At 39.7% G+C, this 21,825-nt stretch overlaps 1 protein-coding gene across 1 annotated transcript in view; it reads left to right on the forward strand.

Annotated features, from left to right (window-relative positions):
• Positions 1-21,825, forward strand: part of FMNL3 (formin like 3) — a 1,635,345-nt gene that overhangs the window by 1,436,512 nt on the left and 177,008 nt on the right. Inside the window, exon 21 of the mRNA XM_044082195.1 lies at positions 9,687-9,847. Within this exon, the coding sequence (XP_043938130.1) occupies positions 9,687-9,847 (161 nt within the window). The remainder of the gene's footprint in view (positions 1-9,686; positions 9,848-21,825) is intronic.

The raw sequence follows: 21,825 nt of genomic DNA on the forward strand, positions 1-21,825 counted from the left end.
GAGCCACCATGGACCCTGGGAACTACCGCCCTATTAGCCTAGCAAGCCTGGTCTGCAAGGCCATCATCGGTAATGTCCAAACTCTGGACCCCACCCAGTTTGGGTTTGTAAAAGGCAGATCATGTCTCCTAAACCTGATAGACTTCTTTGAAGCAGTCGCCAAAGCCGTAGACGAAGGTAAGGTGGTTCACACAGCCTATGTAGATCTCGCCAAGGCTTTTGACACCATCCCCCACTCTGGAATTAAAGATAAACTCACTAAACTAGGTATAAATCCCTATGTCACAAGATGGGTTGCCAACTGGCTCACTGACAGAGCCCACACTGTGAAAGTAGCAGACTCCAAATCCAACTTCAGACCAGTGACAAGTGGAGCACCACAGGGTTCGGTCCTGGGTCCTCTCCTGTTTGGTATCTACTTTTCTGAAGTACAGGCTAACACGTAAGGTCTTTGGCTAATGAAGTTCGCAGATGACTGCAAGCTAGGAGCCGTAATCAAAACTCCTAACAATGTGGACAATCCTACAAAAGGGCCTCGCGGAGACAGATCCCTGGTGTCAACGCCATGGCCTTATGCTCAATGCCAGAAAGTGCATTGTCATCCCCTTTGGTAAAAACTCTGTACCCATGAGCTACCACATAGGTGGTAGTCTACTTAACACAGAAAGTGTGATAAGATACCTTGGGACACAGGTGGACAGTAGTCTCTCCTTTGATCATCACATTGCCACAGTAGTCAGGAAATCCTTCTACGTGGCATACCATCACAAAAGATTTCTCATCCAGAAAAAAGAGGTCATTGTTTCCCCTCTACTTGTCACTCATTAGACCCATTATATAGAGTACAACACCCCTTTTGGTATGTACCTCACAAGACATCTACAACAACTGGAAAGGCTGCAGAAATACCTCACAAAGAGGATTACTGGCCTCAAACAGATGCCCTACGCAGCGTCTCAAACAACTTCAGCTTTACTCCGTCGCATATCGCCTACTCAAGAGGCGATCTCTGCCTAACATACAAAGCTATGTCAAACCCAGAGCTGTTGGACATGCTCCACTTAAAGAAATCCCAATCCCTCTGAGCTACACGCTCTAGGGACCTAAACCTTGGCACTACAATAAACGGAACATGCTGGAGGGATGGATTCCTGTCCCAGAGACTTCCCATACTCTGGAACTAACTATCTATATCAAACAAAGATCCTCATTAGCACTTTTCAAGAAAAATCTTGATGATTGGATGGGAAATAGAAAATTCACCCTGGGGATCACCTCTGTGGCTCTGCTTGACAGGATCACAGGAAAATATTTTTCTTGGGTGGCGAAAGCTAGGGTACCTTTTTGGGTAGGCTTATATAGGCCCTAGGGCCAATAGCCTAGTACCTACATATGAACTTATGAACCTATGAAACATAGGTAGTTCCAGAACAGCAGCAGAAACCAAGCACAAGCAGTGCAAGTAGTCTAGCCAGTTCCCAAAGGAACAGCTGTCCAGAGTGGAGACTATTGGGGAACTCAAGCTGAACAGCCCCACAGATAGCCCCCCTTCCCCACTTCAGCAGTAACAACCTGCAACAACCACTATTTTGCACAACCCATTTCATCTTCTAACTCCCTTTCCATAAATTACTTGAGGGATGATTTTCCCTTTCAAAAATAGTTCATATGTAACAGATAAGGGAGTATGCATTCACATTTCAAAGGCAAGTCTTCTATTGCAAAGGGCCAGCTACAACATGCACTGCCTGTCACAAGACAGCTGTTGGATGCTGAATTGCTAAGCATTCTAGAGTCTTCTGTCTGGAAAGAGGAAAAAAGTATTACTATAGAATGGTTCTGATTCCAAAAAGGCCTAGACAAGGGACATAGATATGAACAGAGATGTGGCAGTAAAAAAATTCAAGATGCTTTCCTTATAGCTACTTCCAAGATAAGCTGCACATTGAGTAACAACTTAATTCTAGCTCTCCCAGTGTGAAAACAGAAACTTAGCAGAGAAAGCCAGTGGACCTTTACTCCAGGGGAAATTTCAGTAATTAGTTAGTAAGTGCACTGCCTGGATGCCAGGAAAAAAGAAATACAGAGGACTTTAAGGGAAATCAGCTACAAAAGGTGAGGAAAAAAAACACTGATTAGGAAAAGTACTGCAACTGTAGAGCGAAAAGCCATACAACCTTCAGGCATGACTTCTAGTAACCTAGAGGAAAGAATGACAGCTGCATCCAGACCTGATTAAAATAAATGAAACAAGTATGGAGTATATCAACTCAAACAACAAACGGGTGTAAAAAATGGAAGCAGCTTTAAATAGATATTCAGATGAAGTGATAAAACTGCAAAACTCAGACACTGAAATGAAGAAAAGGCAGGCTGAATGAGACTGCACAAGAAGAGATGTTTTAAAAAAATAATAGAATTAGAGTACTGAGCATGTAAACCTGAGATTTTCTGCTGTACCAGAGAAGCTGGAAGAAACAGACTGTATTAATTTTACGAAAGCACAAACATTCATCTGGACTGGTACTCTATCTGGCTATGAGAAAGCAACCTAGACTTTTAATAGCAAAGATGCAATCTTACCAGCAGGAGTTGATTCTGACAAAGCTGTGGCAGAAAGATAAAGTACTAAAAGTGGGAGACAGCAGAGTATTTGTGGAGAATGACTACTCGTTGTGCACCAGGCAGAGGAGTAAATTTATTACATTATTCAGTGAATGTCAAGAAGCTGTAACCAGCTACCTTCAAAATATTTTTCCCTGGAAGGGACATTTTTTGCTGAAGTACAGACTAAGGAGGAAATACAACATTTTGCCCAGCAATAAGTAAGTTGTGAAACAGAAGGAGACTGTGCTTCTTGTTCCTCTGGTAATACAAAAAAACTGCGACAGTGAAACCTTTTCCAGTGTTTCAACGGAAATATTAAGAGAAACACAAGCGTCGTCCAGAAGAATTGAGAGTACCTTTGAAATGAAGCAGAGATGTGATTTGGGAGATGGAGATGAACAGCAGTAAAACCAGTAACTTGGGAATTGACAAATGTGGGATTTCAAAGCAATAATTATATTTGTGAAACATGACAGAACATGCAAATCTGGAAATATTGTACTTTTCTGGACCTTCTTAAACTTGTAGATGACTCTAAAGAATATGCCCAACATCATGTCATTAATGTTCAGAAAAATACTTAGGGGAAGGGAAGAGGCTTGAGAAAGTTAGTTGTAGTAAAACAACATTTTTTCATAATGGTACTGTTTTAATAGGGCATGCATTTCTTTGCATGCTATAAAGTAAGGTTTTTACAAAAGACAAGAAGTCCACCATAGTTAAATGTGTTCAATAAAACAAACTAACCCAAGCATGAGAAATGAACCACAGAAATGTTCTAAAGTTGTAAAATTCACAATAAAATTAACAGCAGCTATGCTTTTGGGTTTATCCTTCCTCAGTGCTCATATAAATCAGTTAAAAACTCTTCATTTAAATAAGTACAAAATGGAACATGTGACAGCCAACCAATAGAAATATATACATATATATATATATATATATATATATATATATATACACACACACACACAGTTGTATACATATCTAAAGACATACATAGGAAAACATTACATAAAAAACATCATTAAAATATTTGATGCAACATTTGTTGTTTTTTATGCAACACTGGTTTTAAACTCACTGCATTATTTATGCCAGGATACGCATCTGTTTGTAGCCTTATAATCCAAGAATAGTCAACATTTTCAAGCATATTTATATCAACCCCCCCCCCCCCCGCAGCTCTTACCAACTACCCTAATTACTCTAATCTTAAAAATGTGTTCACTACTATTCTCAGCTATATGTTTAGCTAGTGCATTAGTCTGAATACCCCTTTTAATCTCTGATTTATGTTCAATTATACAATCTTTTATTCTTCTATTTTTTCCTATGTAGCTAAATATACTATGAAAAATATACTCACTGTGATAGGTTATCTCTGAAGGTAAAAGTATGGAGAGAATAATCATGGATATCCTAAATGACAACATAGGTAACCTGCAAATACTGGACCCAAATAAGTTCAGGTTTGTCAAGGGGGCAGGTCTTGCCTACTCAGCCTGTTGGACGACTTTGAGAAGGTCACCAAAGCAATTGATAGCAAAATGGTATATACTGCCTTTCTTAACCTGGCCAAGGCAGCTTTATAGAAAAGCTCACTAAATTAGTTATAAACCCCCACATCACTAGCTGGATTGCCAGCTGGCTTACAGCGACAACCAGTGAAATAATAGTAAGTCTACTTTTGCAAAAAGGCTGGTTACTAGTGGAGTTCTTCAGGGCTCAGTGATGGGCTGTCCCTGTTTGGCATCTACTTCTGTGAGGTCAAAACTAATGTCAAGGGCTTCTGGCTGACCAAATTTGTAGATGATTACCAATTGGGTGTGTTCATTGGATTCCCCCAAAGACACAAATACCCTCCAAAAAGGCTTGACCCAGACTGAGTAGTGCCAGACACATGATCTAAAACTCACTGCTGAAAAGTGCGTCATGGTATCTTTTGGAAATTGGTGAAGGTTTTTTAGGTTGACAGTATAAAAGTACTCATTTGTCCGTTATTGTCAGTAGTTATATTCGTTTCTTTAGCACTGGCATCTGAAGTTGTTGTTTTCATTTGCTCTTCAACCTGTGGGTCTCTAATCCTGGATGGATACCACTCAGCTGTATTTTCCAGCATCAGATCCAAGCTCCAAACTCCTTCCCTACCCATAATGCCCCTGTCTCCCTCCTCCCCTCAGATCTCATTTGCCGCACATGTCACTAGCGTATCGCTAGCATTCTTGTCCGTTGCTCCAGGCTTTTTGGTGAATGTTTTCTGCTAATTTAATCCTATCCATTTGACTTTTCCTATCCTTTTTCCACCCTTTTGCCTTCTTCTACCTTTGCGTTCCGGTGTTGGTCTTTAGCTTTCAAAAAAAAAAAAATTTATCCCGTTCCCTCTTTTCTCTCTGCCTCTGCTTACAGTGGATATAAAAAGTGCACACATCCCATTTTTTTGTTATACAAAAAAATGAGACCACAGTAATGATTTCAAAACTTTTCCCACCTTTAATGACCTATAACCTGTACAGTTCAATTGAAAAACAAAGAAATCTGTTAAAGGAACAAATATAAAAAATAAAAAATGTACAATAAGCTGGTTGTATAAGTATGCACACCCTTAAACTAATACTCTATTGAAGCAATGCCTGCTCCCATCCTATTTATCTCAAGCATGCAGGGATGCTCTTGTCTTGTGGATTCAATTTCCTGACCTTCATTGGGGTCGCCCTTTTATTCCTCCTGCCCCATTGACCACTTTAACCACAGATGCCTCCCTACTTGGGTGGGGGGGGGGCATTGCTCGATAAGGACAGTCCAAGGCACGTGGTCTTCCTTGAAGACCCAATTGCATATCAGCATCCTGGAGATGAGGGGAGTGCTCTTGGCATTGCAAGCTCTTCATGTCCATCTTCTCCTAGGGATGATTGCCATCCAAAGAGACAAACATGTCTGTAGTATGGTACATCAAAAAGCGGGGGGGGGGGCAGTTTTCTTTCTTCTTTGTCCTGAAGCCATGAGTGTGTGGGAGTGGGTGATCTTCACCAGCTGTTTTTTTGGTGGCAACACACATTCCAGGGAGGTCCAGCATTCTAGCAGACAGGCTCAGCAGGTCTATCCTGATGCCTTACAGTAGTGAAACAGATCTTTTTAAAGTGGAGTCAGCCTTGCTATTCGATCTCTTTGTCTCTCCTTCCAATGCAAAGTGCAGCAGGTTTTTCACTCTGAACCCTCCACCAGGGGAAGTCCCCAGAGATGGTGTGTGGTTCATGCTTAGACTTCTGGTCTTCTGTATGCTTATCCTCCTCTCCCCCTGATTTCGAAATTCCTCCAGAAAGCTCGATGGCTGGGGAGCTCAGTCATCCTCATTGCCCCATTCTTGCCTCACCAAGTATGGTTCCCTTCTCTGTGGTCTCACATAGTATGTCCTCCCTGGATGTTGGATCCAGTTCCAGATCTAATTTCACACCCCTTAGGGATTTCACACCCAGATCTGGCCAGTCTGAAGCCAGGCTGCTCCAGATCCCATGATTGTTAGGACTCCCGGGCTGTCTTCTTCGGTTAAGAAGATATTGGTAGCAGCTCGTAAATCTTCCACTAGGAAGGTTTATTCTAGTGAGTGGAAACTTTTTCGATTTGGGCATCTCATCATGACTTGGACCCCTTTACTGCCCAGGTTCCTGCTATATTAGAGTTTCTGGCAGGTGTTTTTCAACAGGGTACTAGTTTTTCTACGGTTAAATTTCAGCTGGCAGCTATATCTAACTTCCGTGTTGGAGATAATTCGGCTTTCCTGGCTTCATCTAAGCTTTGTAAAGCCTTTCTGAAAGGTACCCTTCTTCGTAGTCCCCCAATCAAGGACCCAGCGCCACCATGGGACCTCACATTGGTCCTCCAAGCCTTAGTTTCTTGCCCCTCTAAACCCACAGCTTCAGTGGATTTGCAGTTTTTGTCTTGGAAGACAGCCTTCCTTATTACTTTAACCAAGAGTATTAGAGCTTCAGGCCTTATCGGTTAAGCCTCCTTATATGATGTTCCATAAAGACAGGGTGTCCTTATGCACTAATCCTCCTTTCCTTCCAAAGGTGGCTTTGGAACCAAATGTTAATCAGGTTATCAGTCTCCCTGTTTTCTTTCCAAATTTTCAGAGTAAAGGAGAGTATAAATTGCACCTGCTGGATGTTCACAGGCAATTATGTTTTTACTTGTATAGAACAAAGTCTTTTCATAAATCTGATCAACTTTTTGTTTCCTAGTCTAAACCCTTTTTAGGGAAACCTGTATCGAAGGTCACTGTTGCTTATTGGATCTCTCTCAGTACATAGTTCTGGTGTATTCAGCCAAAGGATTATCTCCATCAGATCAAGTTATGGCTCATTCTACTAGGTCTATGGCCACTTCAGCTGCCTTTTGGTCCAGAGTTTCCTTGAATGATGTTTGCTTTGTGGCTACCTGGGCACCGTCGCATACTTTCATCTCCCATTACAAGTTGGATCTTCTTTCAAGAAGCAGGGCATCCTTTGGCTCTGCTGTGCTCTGGAATATCCTTCCATGAGGGCCTCCCAGGTTTTTTGTAGCTGGGGATTGTGTCCCACAGGTTGAAGAGCAAATGAAAACAACAACTTCAGATAAAGAAGTTATGTACTCATCATAACGTTCCATCTGAGTTGTTGCTTTTCATTTGTCTTCAACTGTCCCTCCCTCCTTCCCTCTGCCTTATATGGGCTGTGTGGTTGAATGGCCAAAAGAGACATAGCTTTTACTTTGGCATAACTTGTTATTCTGTATGGTGCTCTCTGGGTATTTTTGTCAAGGGGTAAGGCATTGTATCAGGTTGGGATGCTATGGTTGGCAGCAAATGTGATCTGAGGGGAGAAGAGAGACAGCAGCATTATGGGCAGGGGAGGAGCTTGGAGCTCTGATCCAATGTTGGAAAATGTGGCCAAGTCATATCTGTCCCAGATCGATTCCCACAAGCTGAAAACAAATGAAAAGCAACAACTCAGATGGAACATTATGGTGAGTACATAACTTTTTTTTAGTAAGTGGCATTTTACACTTTTAGGTCTTAGTTGGAGTAAATCAAAAACCAAAAAAAAAAAAAACAAAAGAAGGAAGCTCAGAAAATTTCCTGCAAGTTAAAAGACAGAATTTATGAGCATGTAAATGAAGTCAAAAATGTCTAATGCATTATATAGACATATATTGCAAGCTCCTGAGCATAAATTTAATTTTGTTGTATTGAAATATGTAGTGAAAGACCCGAGGGGGTTTAGATTAGATGAACATCTGTTTAAGGAAAACTCATTTGAATTTTCAGACTCAATGCCACAGAGCTCCTGGGCTTATTGATGCCTGTTCTGTAACACCATTGCTTAAACTTAAAAGTTTAGAAGGCTGAGTGTGCCTGAGTCTTGGTGAGTAATTTATTATAGTTAGTTTTCCTTTCCTTGTCTTATGACCAAATTGGGTTAATATCAATATCACATCCACTAGACTTTTTGCAGTAAGATTTTTTTAGTTAAATTCAGTTTATAGGTTAAATAATTATATGTATTTTTAAACATCTTTATGTTTGTTGTTATGGTAACAATTATATTTAAGGATGGGTTGTTAATACATACTTTGGGTACGTTTTTGTTGGCTTTTTAAATGTTTGAGAAGTTCTTACTGTGTTATTAATTATTTAATTAATTGACTACAGGATGTCATTGGTTGGTTATAGCGCATGATGCATTTGCGTTTTATATTTAAATGTATGTCTACTATAATGGCAGTTCTGCTGAAGTCTTTAAGGTGAAGACAAAAGCGCTTAACTGCTGTGTTTTGTGGAATAAAGTGGCTTTTATTGTTTTCCAACCGGTTTTCTGAGCTTTCTTCTTTTGTTTTTTTTTCTTTCTTAATCGGAGTACCAGAAATACAAGGCCTAGGGACCTAAATTTTGTCCATGACTTGAGCAGAACATGCTGGAGAGACAGATGTGTGTCCTAGAGACTGCCCCTTATGTGGAACAGGCTTCCCATCCTTGTGAAGCTGAGTTTGTCTGTTACCCAGTTTAAGCGCAACTTAGACCAGTGGCTGGTGAATAGGAAATTTACACCAGGCATGGGACCTATGTCCCTTTTGGACAGAGATAGCTTATAAATGCCTAGCTGTTAATGTCCTGTTTGGATACAGAATATCATTATTCTTTTAGGAAAACTTGGCTAGGCTTAGAAAAGCACCCCCCCCCCCAAAAAAAAAATGGGTTGTTAGCCTAGTAACGATCTATGAATCCATGATTGGTAACATCCTTCTGCACTTCCTCCAGAAAAAGACTACAGATGATGTAGGATTCATTGTCCTTTACTGTTCAACTTTCTGTAGATGGTCACACCATAGGATGCAACTACCATTTACAAACAGCCCCCAGCTTCTGCCAGATATGATTGCAAGGGATTTGTTGAGATGTGTAAGTGGTCTGGTTCTGGAGCAGACTGTTGAATGATGAGAAGGGAATCTGTCCTGCCTGACTCTTCAGTTGCTGATGTAGACAAGGAGGACCGAACAAGTATTACACTGAGTGAAGAGTATTGAGGAAAGCTGTGCCAAGCTTCCTTGGGGGGGGGGGGACGGGGTTCCTTGCTGATTTTATGTGGGGAGGGAGCTTGAAGTAGCACACTGAAGTTGTTCTTTGGCAGAAAGTTCAGAAGAGTACAGAACCTAGAGGTTGATATGATACTTTCAGAGATTATGGTAGGTATATTCATAACAGCCTTCACTCAGTTTTAAATTGTGGGTGTTAGTAGCTATATGTAGGTTTGTATTAGATGTCTACACATTTAGCAACTTTGCTTTGCATGGGGGGGGGGGGCTTGAACCACCAAATGGCTACAGAGGCACCCTGCTGAAGTATAATCAGGCTGTTTATGGTTAGGACTTTTGGACTCTTGGCAGATGCAGGAATTTAACCTTGGCTGTTAATGAAAGGTAGGAGTTTGTTTCAGCTGTTGAATTCTTCAAGTGTTGTAGCTGGAACTTTCAGCAGTGACTGTAATTTGGTAGCTGCACTGAATTTTTTTGTTGTTACTGATTGTCTGTATATATTTCCACAGTTTCCCTGGAGAATGTTTTGCTGGATGTGAAAGAGTTGTGGCGGGGCTTGGACCTAATACGAAGAGAATGCAGCCAGCATGATCACAGCATGCTAAGAGGCTTTGTGAGCAGCAATGAGGGGAGGCTGGAGAAGCTGCAAAAAGATGCTAAGACTGCTGAGGTGAGAAGCAATATGGTCTGTAGTGGTGATGCAACCCCACTTCCCAGGAAGCCTCTGATGTAAGGCCAAATTTTGGCAGTGCAAAGTACTTGATTGACGTCAGAGATCTTTTAGCAATCTGTTTTCACCAGGTCATATTGACCAGTCTTTGAGTTCCATGTTACCATAATGCTTGCATGTCTGCTATATTATTCATTATATTATTCATTTTAGAAAGCAATGTTATGAACAGTCCATAGTAATAGAAGAGTGCTGATATCACCATATTCTAAGCATTGTTTTTTGTTTAAGCATATAACTGTTAGTCCTCTTCATTTTGCTTCTTTCCGACTTGTGTGTTCAAGATTAAGGATCATACTCAAGGAAGTTGTCTAGTTTTGATTTGAATTTTCTGTTTCTTTAGCAGGGTTTAAATGTTATTCCACTACTTGATGAGGTTCTGATTGCACAATACAATTATGTCCTTTTATGTTAAACTGATCCTTCCTTTTTCTTCTTTTTTGTGATCAGCTACATTTTATCTTCCCCAAACAGGACCAAATGTTCCCCTATACAGGTGTGTTCACTTGTTGGGTTACAGTCATCCACTTCCAACCCTTCAGTTAAGTAACAGGATTATTCTTTTTCTGATAAGGAATTCTGGAGTTATCTTACTGTACTATACGTGATTTAAGTGCTTATCAAATGCATTGTTTGCAGTGAACTTCCATTTATTGGTCTGCATTTCCCTATCAAATGTATTGCCTGTGACGTGCTTACATATATTGGTCTGTGTACATCTATAATGTACAATTGTGCCAGGTCGTGTCTGAAAAGGGTCTGCTGACCAGTCCACTTACCTGGTTATCAAACTGAAACAAAAAAAAAAAAATCAAAGTTCTCATCTTCCTGGCATGTGAACTTCCTCTTCTAGGTAATGTGACATTTTGGGCACTAGTGATTTTCTTCAGATAGTATTTTTTTTCCTTGTCATGCAAATGAGTCTGTGCCAAAGAATGAGTGTGTCATTTTTTTTTTTTTTTTTGGTTGCTGTCTGGTTTTTCTATTGACCCTCAAAAACGCCCTTTGGATGTGTACCTAGGGTGCAGAAATGCCCCTCATTTGCATCTGACACATTAATTCTGCTCGAAGAGTGATTTTCTCACCACCACTACTACTTTGCTTGCCCTTAACCCTTTAAGCTGTTTACTTAATAGATTAGGCTATGTTTAACTTAAAAAAACTAAATAAGATAAAGTAAAATCTTAGTCCAATGACATATCATCTACTTTTTGTGGAAGATTTCAAACTCTATGGCTCATCAGACATGCAGCTGAAAACACAGCTATAACTAATGAAAACTTTCTCAGTAAAAACTTCAGTTTTCTTGCCACTGAAGTGTTTTACTTTTGGTGGTGTCATGGTAATGACCTTTAGCTAGAAATCCTTCAAGGGTGAGTAGCTAAGTTTCCACCTGGAGAAAACCTTCCACTACTGTTTTTTCTGTTAAAAACTACTGATCTGTAATCTTTTCCATCAATCACAATCTGTGAGGTTACCGGATCTAAATTGGTTCTGAGAATGACATCTCAGATTCTTCTGCCCTGAAGCTCCACTTCCTCTACCCATAATCCACTGCCCTGTCTGAATTTCCTCAGATCATTTGCTACTTTCGTGACCAGACAATGGTCTACAAGCTCCTTCAATGCAATAAGTAAATTTTTTCTCGTTTTTATCTTACATTATTCTTGTGTCTCTTCTGCCGTAGTTATCGTTATCGGGGAGATAGTTTTACTGTAGTTACAGGTGTTTTCCTTGAATTTTCTGTTCCCTCTTTGCCAGTGTTTTGACTGTAGTATCTTAGTGGCTTTGCTGCCTTTTTCTCTTTTCATTTTAGTATTTTTTCAGTTCCTAAAAAAGTAAACAATAATGATATAATAATGAATTTTTTGCAAATGATAGTTATTCCTTTTAGTAGTTTAGTTGATGTGCTTGTTTTTCTAGACAATCGTGTTTGCTTATCTCTTTGTGTGTCTCCGGTTTGTTGCGGAGAGGCTAGCTTCAGGGTTTAAAAAGCATATTGGGTGTGGGCATAAGCTGCCCTCCCAAGACACACAAGACAAGTGTGTGTATTACTTAGGTGTGGCACACCTTGAGGTGGAGTCCCAGGTAAGCTCAGCCTTTGGGCTAAGAGCCCTTGCTAACAGGAGGATGAAGTTGGTTTTGAAGGGTATCTTCCTGCCTGCTTCCACCTCCTGCAAAAAGCTGAAAGAGAAGAAGAGTAACGAGAGTGAAGACTTCTAAATAAAAGAGCAAAGCAAAAGAGAGAGAGGAATGCAAATGATCCAGTGCCTCAACTGAGGGACAGCCAGATGAAAAGATCCACAGCTCTTTGGATCCTCCTGCTCCATCTCAAAGTGCGCCTTCAGTATCCGTATGGAAAAGAGCACTTTCTCCCTTGGTTCCAGGGTTGGAGTTGTCCATCTCTCCAATAACTAAGCATCCCTACCTCTTTCTGCAGATGATCTTCAGCAAGTTTCCACTGCTATTTTCTGCCCATTACTTCTGACGAATTGTTGTCGGAGCCATCCCCCACCTGGATCCCAGCCTCTCTCTTTCAGATCCAAGGCCCAGATCCATCTTCAGTCTAATCCCTTGAAACTGGCAGGTACAGCTTCTTCTAGATCTGCCAGCTCTGCCAAGAGTTTTAAGGGATCAGATTTGGAGCAGCTTGATGCATACCTTCGTACAGGTCCAAATGGACCTAGGGATCATTTCCTCTCCCTCCAGAATCAAATGTTCTTCTGCTTCCATCCCATCCTTATTTATTCCTCTCTCTGCCACTCTGTCAGTGCTGGAATTCACAGGACTGGCTGCTCCCTTGCCCCTCCCCTGTGACTGTGCCAGCAGCTTGGCTGACTCAGCCACTACCTCCTTCCTTGACGTTCTCAACTCCAGCTCCCTCAGAGCCAAAGCATAGGGAGTCAGTGCCCCAGGGGTCTAGATCAATGCTCAGGGTTTCGGAGCTGTCCCTTTTATTGCATGCTTTTGCCTTAAATTGTTCAGCTTCGATCTCCACTTTGAATCCAATGGGGGCAGCACCAGGCACCTCTCCCCCTTTTGGATCTGCAGACTCTATGGGAGCAGTACTCAGCCATCCAGCCCCAGTGTTGGTATTCAGTGTAGTAGAGATGATGCTCTCTCATTCAGAGACTGGAGCTTCCTTTGCTAAGTTAGACCTATCCTGGTCCTTTCGTCCATGTGGTTCCTCAAGCTTGCATCAGCTGGCTTTGGGACAGCCCACCATTACACCTTGAATCGTCCCACGTTATGGGATCTTCCACTTTTCAGTGTCCTCAGTGTTTCCCCCTCCCCTGAGAGGTTCTTTTGAAGAGCAGATGCAAGAGGAAGCATTTGAACTCCCTGAAGAATTGCTCGGCAAGAATAACCTCAAAGAAGGGGAGGAGTCTCTACAAAATCATCCATGAATGCCTTATTTGGCAACTTATTGGAATTTCACTAACACACAAAAAACAGATAAGAAAAATGCCAATATATGACTGAAGTAAGGAAATGCCACCACTTAGTGTTTACGCGTTTCGTCCACTTTAATAATCATGAACTTCATCAGAAATGCCATCCCCACATTTTGAACCATTTAAATATTGTGTGAAAACATCACGTGATCTGAGTGACCAATTCAATATATAAAATACTTAATCAATTAGTAAATGTTCAATATATAAAGCACCATCACTTTTCTAAAGATATAAAAATTTGTATACTACAAATTCCTAAAAAATACGTATATTTATGCCTGTATACATAATAAAAAGCATAAAAAATATCTATATGTATTTTTATTATGTATACAGGCATAAATATACATATTTTTTAGGAATTTGTAGTATACAAATTTTTATATCTTTAGAAAAGTGATGGTGCTTTATATATTGAACATTTACTAATTGATTAAGTATTTTATACATTGTATTGGTCACTCAGATCACATGTGATGTTTTCACACAATATTTAAATGGTTCAAAATGTGGGGATGACATTTCTGATGAAGTTCATGATTATTAAAGTGGACTAAACGCGTAAACACTAAGTGGTGGCATTTCCTTACTTCAGTCATATACTGGCATTTTTCTTATCTGTTTTTTTGTGTGTGTTAGTGAAGTTCTTAATACTTTGTTGCCAGTTATGGCAGGAGAAGAATCGAGTCAGGAGACTCTGTTTAACCTAAGTATTCATCCTGTTCCTGAGTCGGGAAGAAGCTTCAATGAGCTTATTACTTCTACCATCACTGAAGCGGTTCGTGAGGCTCTGGCCCGGCAGATGGGGAACGGCTGTGTAGCTAGCAGCCTGAATGTTCAACCATGCTATCCAGGAAGCAAGCGAGATGACAACATGACCAATGGTAATGCTGTTTTTTAGTCAAGTTTCTACTAGTCAAGTAGGTTTGGTTTCACCAGACAACAATAGATGAAATATTATTTCAACGGACAAACATTTAGATATACTGGCGTGTACTGATAAGGTTTTCGAGCAAGCATTCAAAGCTACGAATAATCCTTTATCATTCCTCCAATGGCAATAATACAAATCAAGTAAGTGATGAGGTCAATCCGTCCAGTCTGGACGAGATTTCACTATGTAAAAAAGACAGTTTTTTTGTTAGAATAGCTGTGCACTAAAAGTGTCTCTTTACAGTTGGAAATTTTTTATCTGGAGGAGAATGTTAGCTTAAAATGTGTGCCTTTTGGTTTAAGAACTTTTAAGTTCCCCAACTGTGTGGTACAGGGTGACAGCTTGTACACACAGTTAGTGGAACTGTTTAATAACACAGGAGTGCCGTTTATGAACGCACTTATTCAACGCTATAAACTTGAGTTAGTGGTATTGAAAGATCAAACAGAAAGCCTGGATACTAAAATGAGAGCATCACAGGCTTTCAGTTCGTTGGCACCTCTTTATTTTGGGATAAATGCAAAATTGGAAAGGCACAGGGCTTCCATTGTTGAAAGGAAGCAAAAAATGTTAGAGGGACCTAGTAGCCTACAGTACAAAAACAGCGTATCCAATAAAAGGCAAGAGAGGTGGCACGAATGGTGATACTTTACTCATAGATGTAGAAACATCAAACAATAATGACAATTGTTCAAACAATGATATTGGGCCACAAGGTTTTCAGCGGACAGTAAACGACAATAATAAAAGTGGAATTTCACCATCAAATAGTACTCAAGGTAGTACATCTTATGCACAGGCAATTCCTACTGTCAACTAGTCTGGTCTTTTTTAATGGACAAAATGGGGAACAAGAAAACCCCAAGGTGGTCTGGGAAAGTTCTGACAAGGAGCAAAGGGAAGGGCAGAAGTTGCAAAAAGAACTAGACTACAACATTAATGTTTGTAATTTAGCTAATGAAGTTTTGCCCAATGAAACAATATCTGTGCTCCAAAAAGATTTTTCCTTCATTCCTTCAAACCAAGTGAACATTTCCAGATTAATAGTTGATTTTAAATTGTATCTTAGAAAGTTGAATATAAAGTATATTTTTGACGGTGTGAACAATATTGAATCCGTGGATGTTGAATGTAAGAAAAAAAGTACATGCAACCTTTTATTGAATTCTACTTTGATGGTTTTTGGTAGATTATGTGAACAAGAATTTAGAAAAATTAGGCAAAGTAGCGACACGAAGCCTAATTTGACACCCTCTGAGATTAATGCATTAGATACGATAGCCAAGAATAAAGATTGGCGTGTAATGAAAGCAGACAAAGGGGGTACCATTGTTATTATGAAGTCTATTGACTATAGTACAGCTATGAATTCTTTGTTAAAAGACCAAAATTGTTATAAACTTGTCACTAAAGAATATATTACCAAGAGTTTCCAAAGGTTGGATACTTGTTTATTTGACTTATTTAGTCAGGGCAATATTGATTATTCTGTATATGATTTTATTAGTGATAGAACATCCAAAGCTGGCCACACTATTTGGTATTCCTAAACTACATAAATATAGTAAGGAGTTACCTTTTAGACCTATTGTGTCAGCCAGTTTTTCTAAGACAGAATTGATTTCAATTTGGCTTGACAAACTGTTGAATCCAACAGTACAAAAGACAAAGTCATACTTGAGAGACTCATGGCATTTATTGGAATGTTTAGGTCAGTTAAATCAGAGTGACATGTCTTTTAATTTTGCGTCATTAGATGTAACATTGTTGTACACAAGTATCAGTCAAACTACTGGTGTAGAATTCTTAAGGGAATATTTAAGTTTTTATACAACCAACTTGGACAACAACATGGTCAACACTGTGTGTTTTGATGGATTTAGTATTAGAAAATAATTTTTTCACATTCGAAAATATTTATTTTCAGCAAATCTCAGGTATTGCAGTGGGTTCTAGAGTTGCACCTAGTTTTGCCAATTTAGTAATGGCAATGTGGGAAATTAAATTTCTAGATTCACACCCATTATCAAAAATATATTGCCTTATAAAAGATACATAGATGATTTGATTTTTTTATGGCAGGGAGATGTTGATTCGTTTCACACATTTGTGTATTATTTAAATCTACAAATTTTTTGAAATTTACTGTTGGTTATTTTGGTGACAACATTAATTTTTTGGACTTGCATTTAAGCATAAATAATGAACACACACATTTTGAGAGCAGCATTTTTAGAAAGTCTACATTTGTTAATGAATATCTACACCATGCCAGTTTACATCCTAAGTTTATGAAATGTGGTGTGGTTAAAGGACAGTTAATTAGACTAAGTCGTTTGACAAGTAAAGATGAAATCTTTTCAAACGAAACAGTGAAACTGATGACTTTCTTTGTGGAAAGAGGTTACGACCAGGTATGGTTAAATAACATACTAAGAGAAGTCATTGATCTTAGGGTTAACAAAGCATGCCTGATATTACATCAAATTAAAGATTTAAATGCAAATGTAGGAAATCACAGTGTAGACAGTGTTAGTGGTACCTACATGTTGGCCTTTCCCATCCCTATTTCAGATGAGATGGTTACTATTAGAAAGGTTCTTAGTAACAATTTGAAGGTGGTTTTAGGCAGTAATGACTTGTGTACTGTTATTGGTAAAGTTCCACTTTTCACTTATAAGAGAACTGTCAATATAAAGAGCATGTTAGAAAGCTGTAACCACGTGTATACTGATGTTACTAGCGTTTCTAATTTTGGCACATTTCCTTGCGGATCATGTAAACAATGTAGGTACATTTCAGGCAGTAAAACAGTGTTTTTTAAACACTTGAATAAGTTTATTTATAGTAAAGGACATTACACTTGTAAGACAAAAAATGTGGTTTACGTTGCTTTGTGTGGTTCATGTGAACACTTTTATATAGGCAAAACTATTAGAGCACTTAATAGGCGTATTTATGAACAGATTTTGGCTATAAGAAAAAAATATGTGTCTAATGCATTAGCAAAACATGCTACCACTTGCTTAAATTTCAAAAGTTTTCATTTTCTGTACTGGAAAAAGTAAATGATGATTTATTTTCTGGAAATTTCAAGGTTGTTGGAATGTAAAGAAACTCTGTGGCAAATATTAATTAATGCAGATCAGCTACCTGGATTGAATGATATGATAAATATAAAGTGCTTTTTACAAGCACAAAGGTTATAATTTACATATAGATATTTTTTATACTTTTTATTATGTATACAGGCATAAATATACGTATTTTTTAGGAATTTGTAGTATACAAATTTTTATATCTTTAGAAAAGTGATGGTGCTTTATATATTGAGCATTTACTAATTGATTAAGTATTTTATACATTGTATTGGTCACTCAGATCACATGTGATGTTCACACAATATTTAAATGGTTCGAAATGTGGGGATGACATTTCTGATGAAGTTCATGATTATTAAAGTGGACGAAACGCGCAAACACTAAGTGACGGCATTTCCTTACTTCAGTCATATACTGGCATTTTTCTTAACTTATTGGAATTGACAACAAAGCATGGAGGATGGACCACCAAAGCCTCCACCCCTAAAGAGTTTGTATATTTTTCTGAACATCTTTAATAAGTGATCATTTAAAATGTAGGCAAACATACATTAACAGAAAAGAACTCAAGTCATTTTAACATTTTTCTATGTAAATACAATATATCTCACATATATTTTCTTTGAGGGTGGCCGCGGTGGTGCAGCGGTTAGCATTGCCACCTCACAGCAAGATTTTCTCCGGTTCGATCCTGTGCTGGGGTGCCTTCTGTGTGGAGTCTGCATGCCCTCCTGTGGTCGCATGGGTTTCCTGCTGGTGCTCCAGTTTCCTCCCACATCCCAAAGACATGCTGCAGGTGGATTGGATACTCTAAATTGGCCCTAGGCATGAGTGTTTGTGTGTGTGTGCCTTCCCTGGAAGGTTGGGTGCCGGGCTGGCAACTCGACACCATAACACCACACTGCCATTCATGAGCGGACAGGTGATCCACTGTGGCGACCCCTAACCGGGAAAAGCTGAAAGAAGAATGCTATTTCGCATATATTTTTTTTTCTACTGCCATCAGTCCAACATTACAAAAAAATTGCTGAATTCCTGCCTTCCCTTAAACCTCATACTGCATGTCTTGCTCCCACAATTTCCATTTATTTCTGTGTAGTTTTCTCCTTCCCATTTCTAAAGATCCATCTTCCAGTTCTTTTCTGTCTTTTATAATATTCAATATCCCAAATACAGTTGGTGTAGACAGAGTTTCATTTTCTAGTATTTGTTTTTTGGCAGTCAACAGAATTAAACTTAAGACAGTACTTTGTCTAGGCAAGTCAGATCCCCCAGCCAATATCAAAGGAGTCATTTCCTTACTTACAACCATTTGCTCACCCAATATTTCTGAAAGAGTACTCGCTAGGTAATTTTTAAAATCTGCCAACTCATTACACTTCCAAAACTTATGTTCCCAGTTACCTTTCTTCTCAGTAAGATCTCCAGCATTTGCGATCTACCCGAGAAAAAATTCTTTGAAGTCTGCTTGGGATATAAAAATACCTATGCAAACTCTTCCAAGCAAAGATCCTAAGCCTTCTGGACTTGATTGCATAATCGACAGCCACACATATGTCTACCCATTGTTTTCTTGTAAATTGCATTTCCAGTCTGTCTTCCCAATCTTTTCTAACCTCCCCTGACTGATTCCTATAGTTACCATGGATATTTTATATGCTGTACTAATTATCCTTTTTTAACACCTGTGTCTGTTCTAGATTCAACTAAAAACTGTACCAGAGCAGGTCTTTCACTTAAAATCCCTCTATTTCTTTAGCTTTGCCTACACTCTGAGATCAAGCCATGGTAGGGAAGGCATTCAAAATGTCTTCTCGGCCTCACCCCACTGTATTACCCTTCCTCCTTGAGTTATTTGCTCCCAATATGTTGGTTCTTCTGCCAGGTTTCTCCAGGAAATGTCAGCCCCATCTTGCCTATTTTCTGTACCCCTACTTGCAGTCATCGCTATTGGCTCCGTTTTTGTATTTGCTTAGTCCTTGGAATACTTTCTGCTACTTTATGAATATATCCTGTATGGTTGTTGAACTCCTTAAGGGTCTGCATCCAGAATCCCACTCTCTCTCTATTTCTTGAACTTCCCTCTTGCTTCATCATCATCCTTTTCTACTTTGAATTATAACCTTCTGCTTGTGTTATGTATATGAGCCTGATCTCTGTAGCTGTAAAATATCCCTTCATATCAGATAAACCTAAACCACCTTGTTCTATTGGAAGCATCAGTTTATCTCATTTATCTCTTGACCTCTTTCCCTCCTGCATAAATTCCTTCTATTCTTTATTAATTGTTGTCTAAAACAACTTCTCTGTTTGATAAAAGTATGCTTGACCCATATACAAGACTAAAGGGACTAAAAACATTTTCACTGCTTGCATCATCTTATCCATATCCTTAAATAAGAGTTTCCATTTTCTTAGTTTTTGCATTATCTTTTGTCTCTTCCCAGATATCCTTAGCTACCATAGCAGAAGCCTTTTTAATCCATACCCCTAAATACTTCATCTTAGCATGCCCCCATAAATATGGGTATTGCTGAACCAATACATTGTGTTGAGTACATAATTTACAGCTATAGCCTTTGCTTTATCTTTATTAATTTTATATCCCAAAAAGACTTGAAATTGTCTTGCAATATTACACAATACTGAGATGTCCTTTTCTGGCTTGATCAGGTACAAAATATCGTCTACATATAAAGTCAACTTTTCTTGATTAACATGCCAATTATATCCTTCTATTTCTGAGTCCCTTATTTTCTTTGCCAGTGGCTCTAATTAGGAGTCTGTATATCTTGAGTCTTTTGGCGTGGGTCCATCCACATTCTGGAAGTTCTCTGTCTGGATGCTTATTGATTTGGTGTCCTGGTGGGCATGGAGAGAACCTGATGTGGTAGAGCCAATCCCCTGGAAGCTGGACAAAGTACGGATCCGTTCCCAGGGTAGACCTTTTTGGAGCAAGGGCTTTGTAGTGGATGCCATTGTGGTTGCTGCAGCTACGAAAACAGAATCTCTGAATAGAGCTTAATAGTTCATCCCCTTAATAAGGCGTCTCAGGTGTTAGACCATCTGGGGAAGCACAACCCATGCCTCAGCCATCTTTGCATTGCAAGCAGTTTTCACTTTGGTCCGTGTCTCAAGGCTCCAGAAAGGTTTGGTTGCGGAGATGTCAAAGATAGTATGGACACAGCAGCCTCAAAAGTCTCTAGAGGCTCAGCTGTCTACTGTATAATCCACCTCCAACATACCAATGAGGCTGCTTTTGAATGCTACAGATGGTACAACCCATTTGGCAGGCACTGGTATTAACGATGCATAGTCATACCTGGATGCACCTATGTAACTATGTGACTTGCTTTAAGGCAGCCTTTCTAAATGCTGTGTACTATGGTTCCATGCTGTTTACTCCCAAAGTCAAGGATGCATTGATGAGAAGTGAACAGGAAGGGAAGACACAGTCCACCCATGAGGTATGTTTCTTCACCCCTCACAAGTCTTTATCCAAGAACCAGAAGGGGGAAGATGCATCTTTTTTTTTTGCACATGACTACAGTTCTCCCGAGACACTCCTGGTGATGGTTCCCCCCACACGGCAGGGGAAGTTTCAATGGATGCTGCCCCAGGCAGTGGGGTGGTGTACAAATCCAGGGTTTACAGGGTCTGTTCTCTGAGAAACCCTTTCAGTGCCCCTGAAGAGTTGTCAGCACTTCAGATGCTTGGATTTCGAGAGTCATATCCAATGGATATTCAATTCCTTTTCTCTGCCTCCTCAAGGGAGAACTGAAAATCCTTTCTTGATATTCCACCTCATCAGTGAGTGGAAGCAACTGTGGAGATATGAAAGCTGATTCACAGTCTAGTCATTTCAGGTCCTACCAGCCCAAAGAAGATCTGGGGTCTACATTTTAGTGGCAAAGAACAACAAGGCTCTCTGGCCCATACTGAACCTGAGGGATTTGAATTGCTATGTGAAAAAGACCAGGTTCTGGATGGTCATAGTACAGTCCATTCTTCCTCTTCTTAGAAAGGATAAGTGGATGTGCTTGGCAGACTTCAAGGATGCCTGCTATCATATAAAGATGAGGCACTTTGGGTGATTCCTCCTTTTCCGGCTGGGAACTAGCCATTATAATTTCTGGGCATTGTCTTTTGGACTCACCACAGCCTCCTCCCCAGGTGTTAAGTGCATGGCAGTGGTTGCGGCCTGGCTCAGACTGTAGGGGTTCCAGGTCTTGCATTGTCTGGACAACTGGCAGCAACCATAGGGACATCTCTAATGCAAGCCAGGAACTGCTTGCTTCAACTGTGTCTATCCTTGGGCATCACTGTGACCTACAAAATAGTCCAACTTGCAACCAGTGTGAACCTTGGAATTCATGCAATGCCATCTGGATACTAATAAAATTACCAGATCCCCCTCCCCCACTC

Source organism: Protopterus annectens, chromosome 9.part0, assembly GCF_019279795.1.
Source record: "Protopterus annectens isolate FY-2018-M chromosome 9.part0, PAN1.0, whole genome shotgun sequence".
In the NCBI taxonomy this organism is placed as follows: domain Eukaryota; kingdom Metazoa; phylum Chordata; order Ceratodontiformes; family Protopteridae; genus Protopterus; species Protopterus annectens.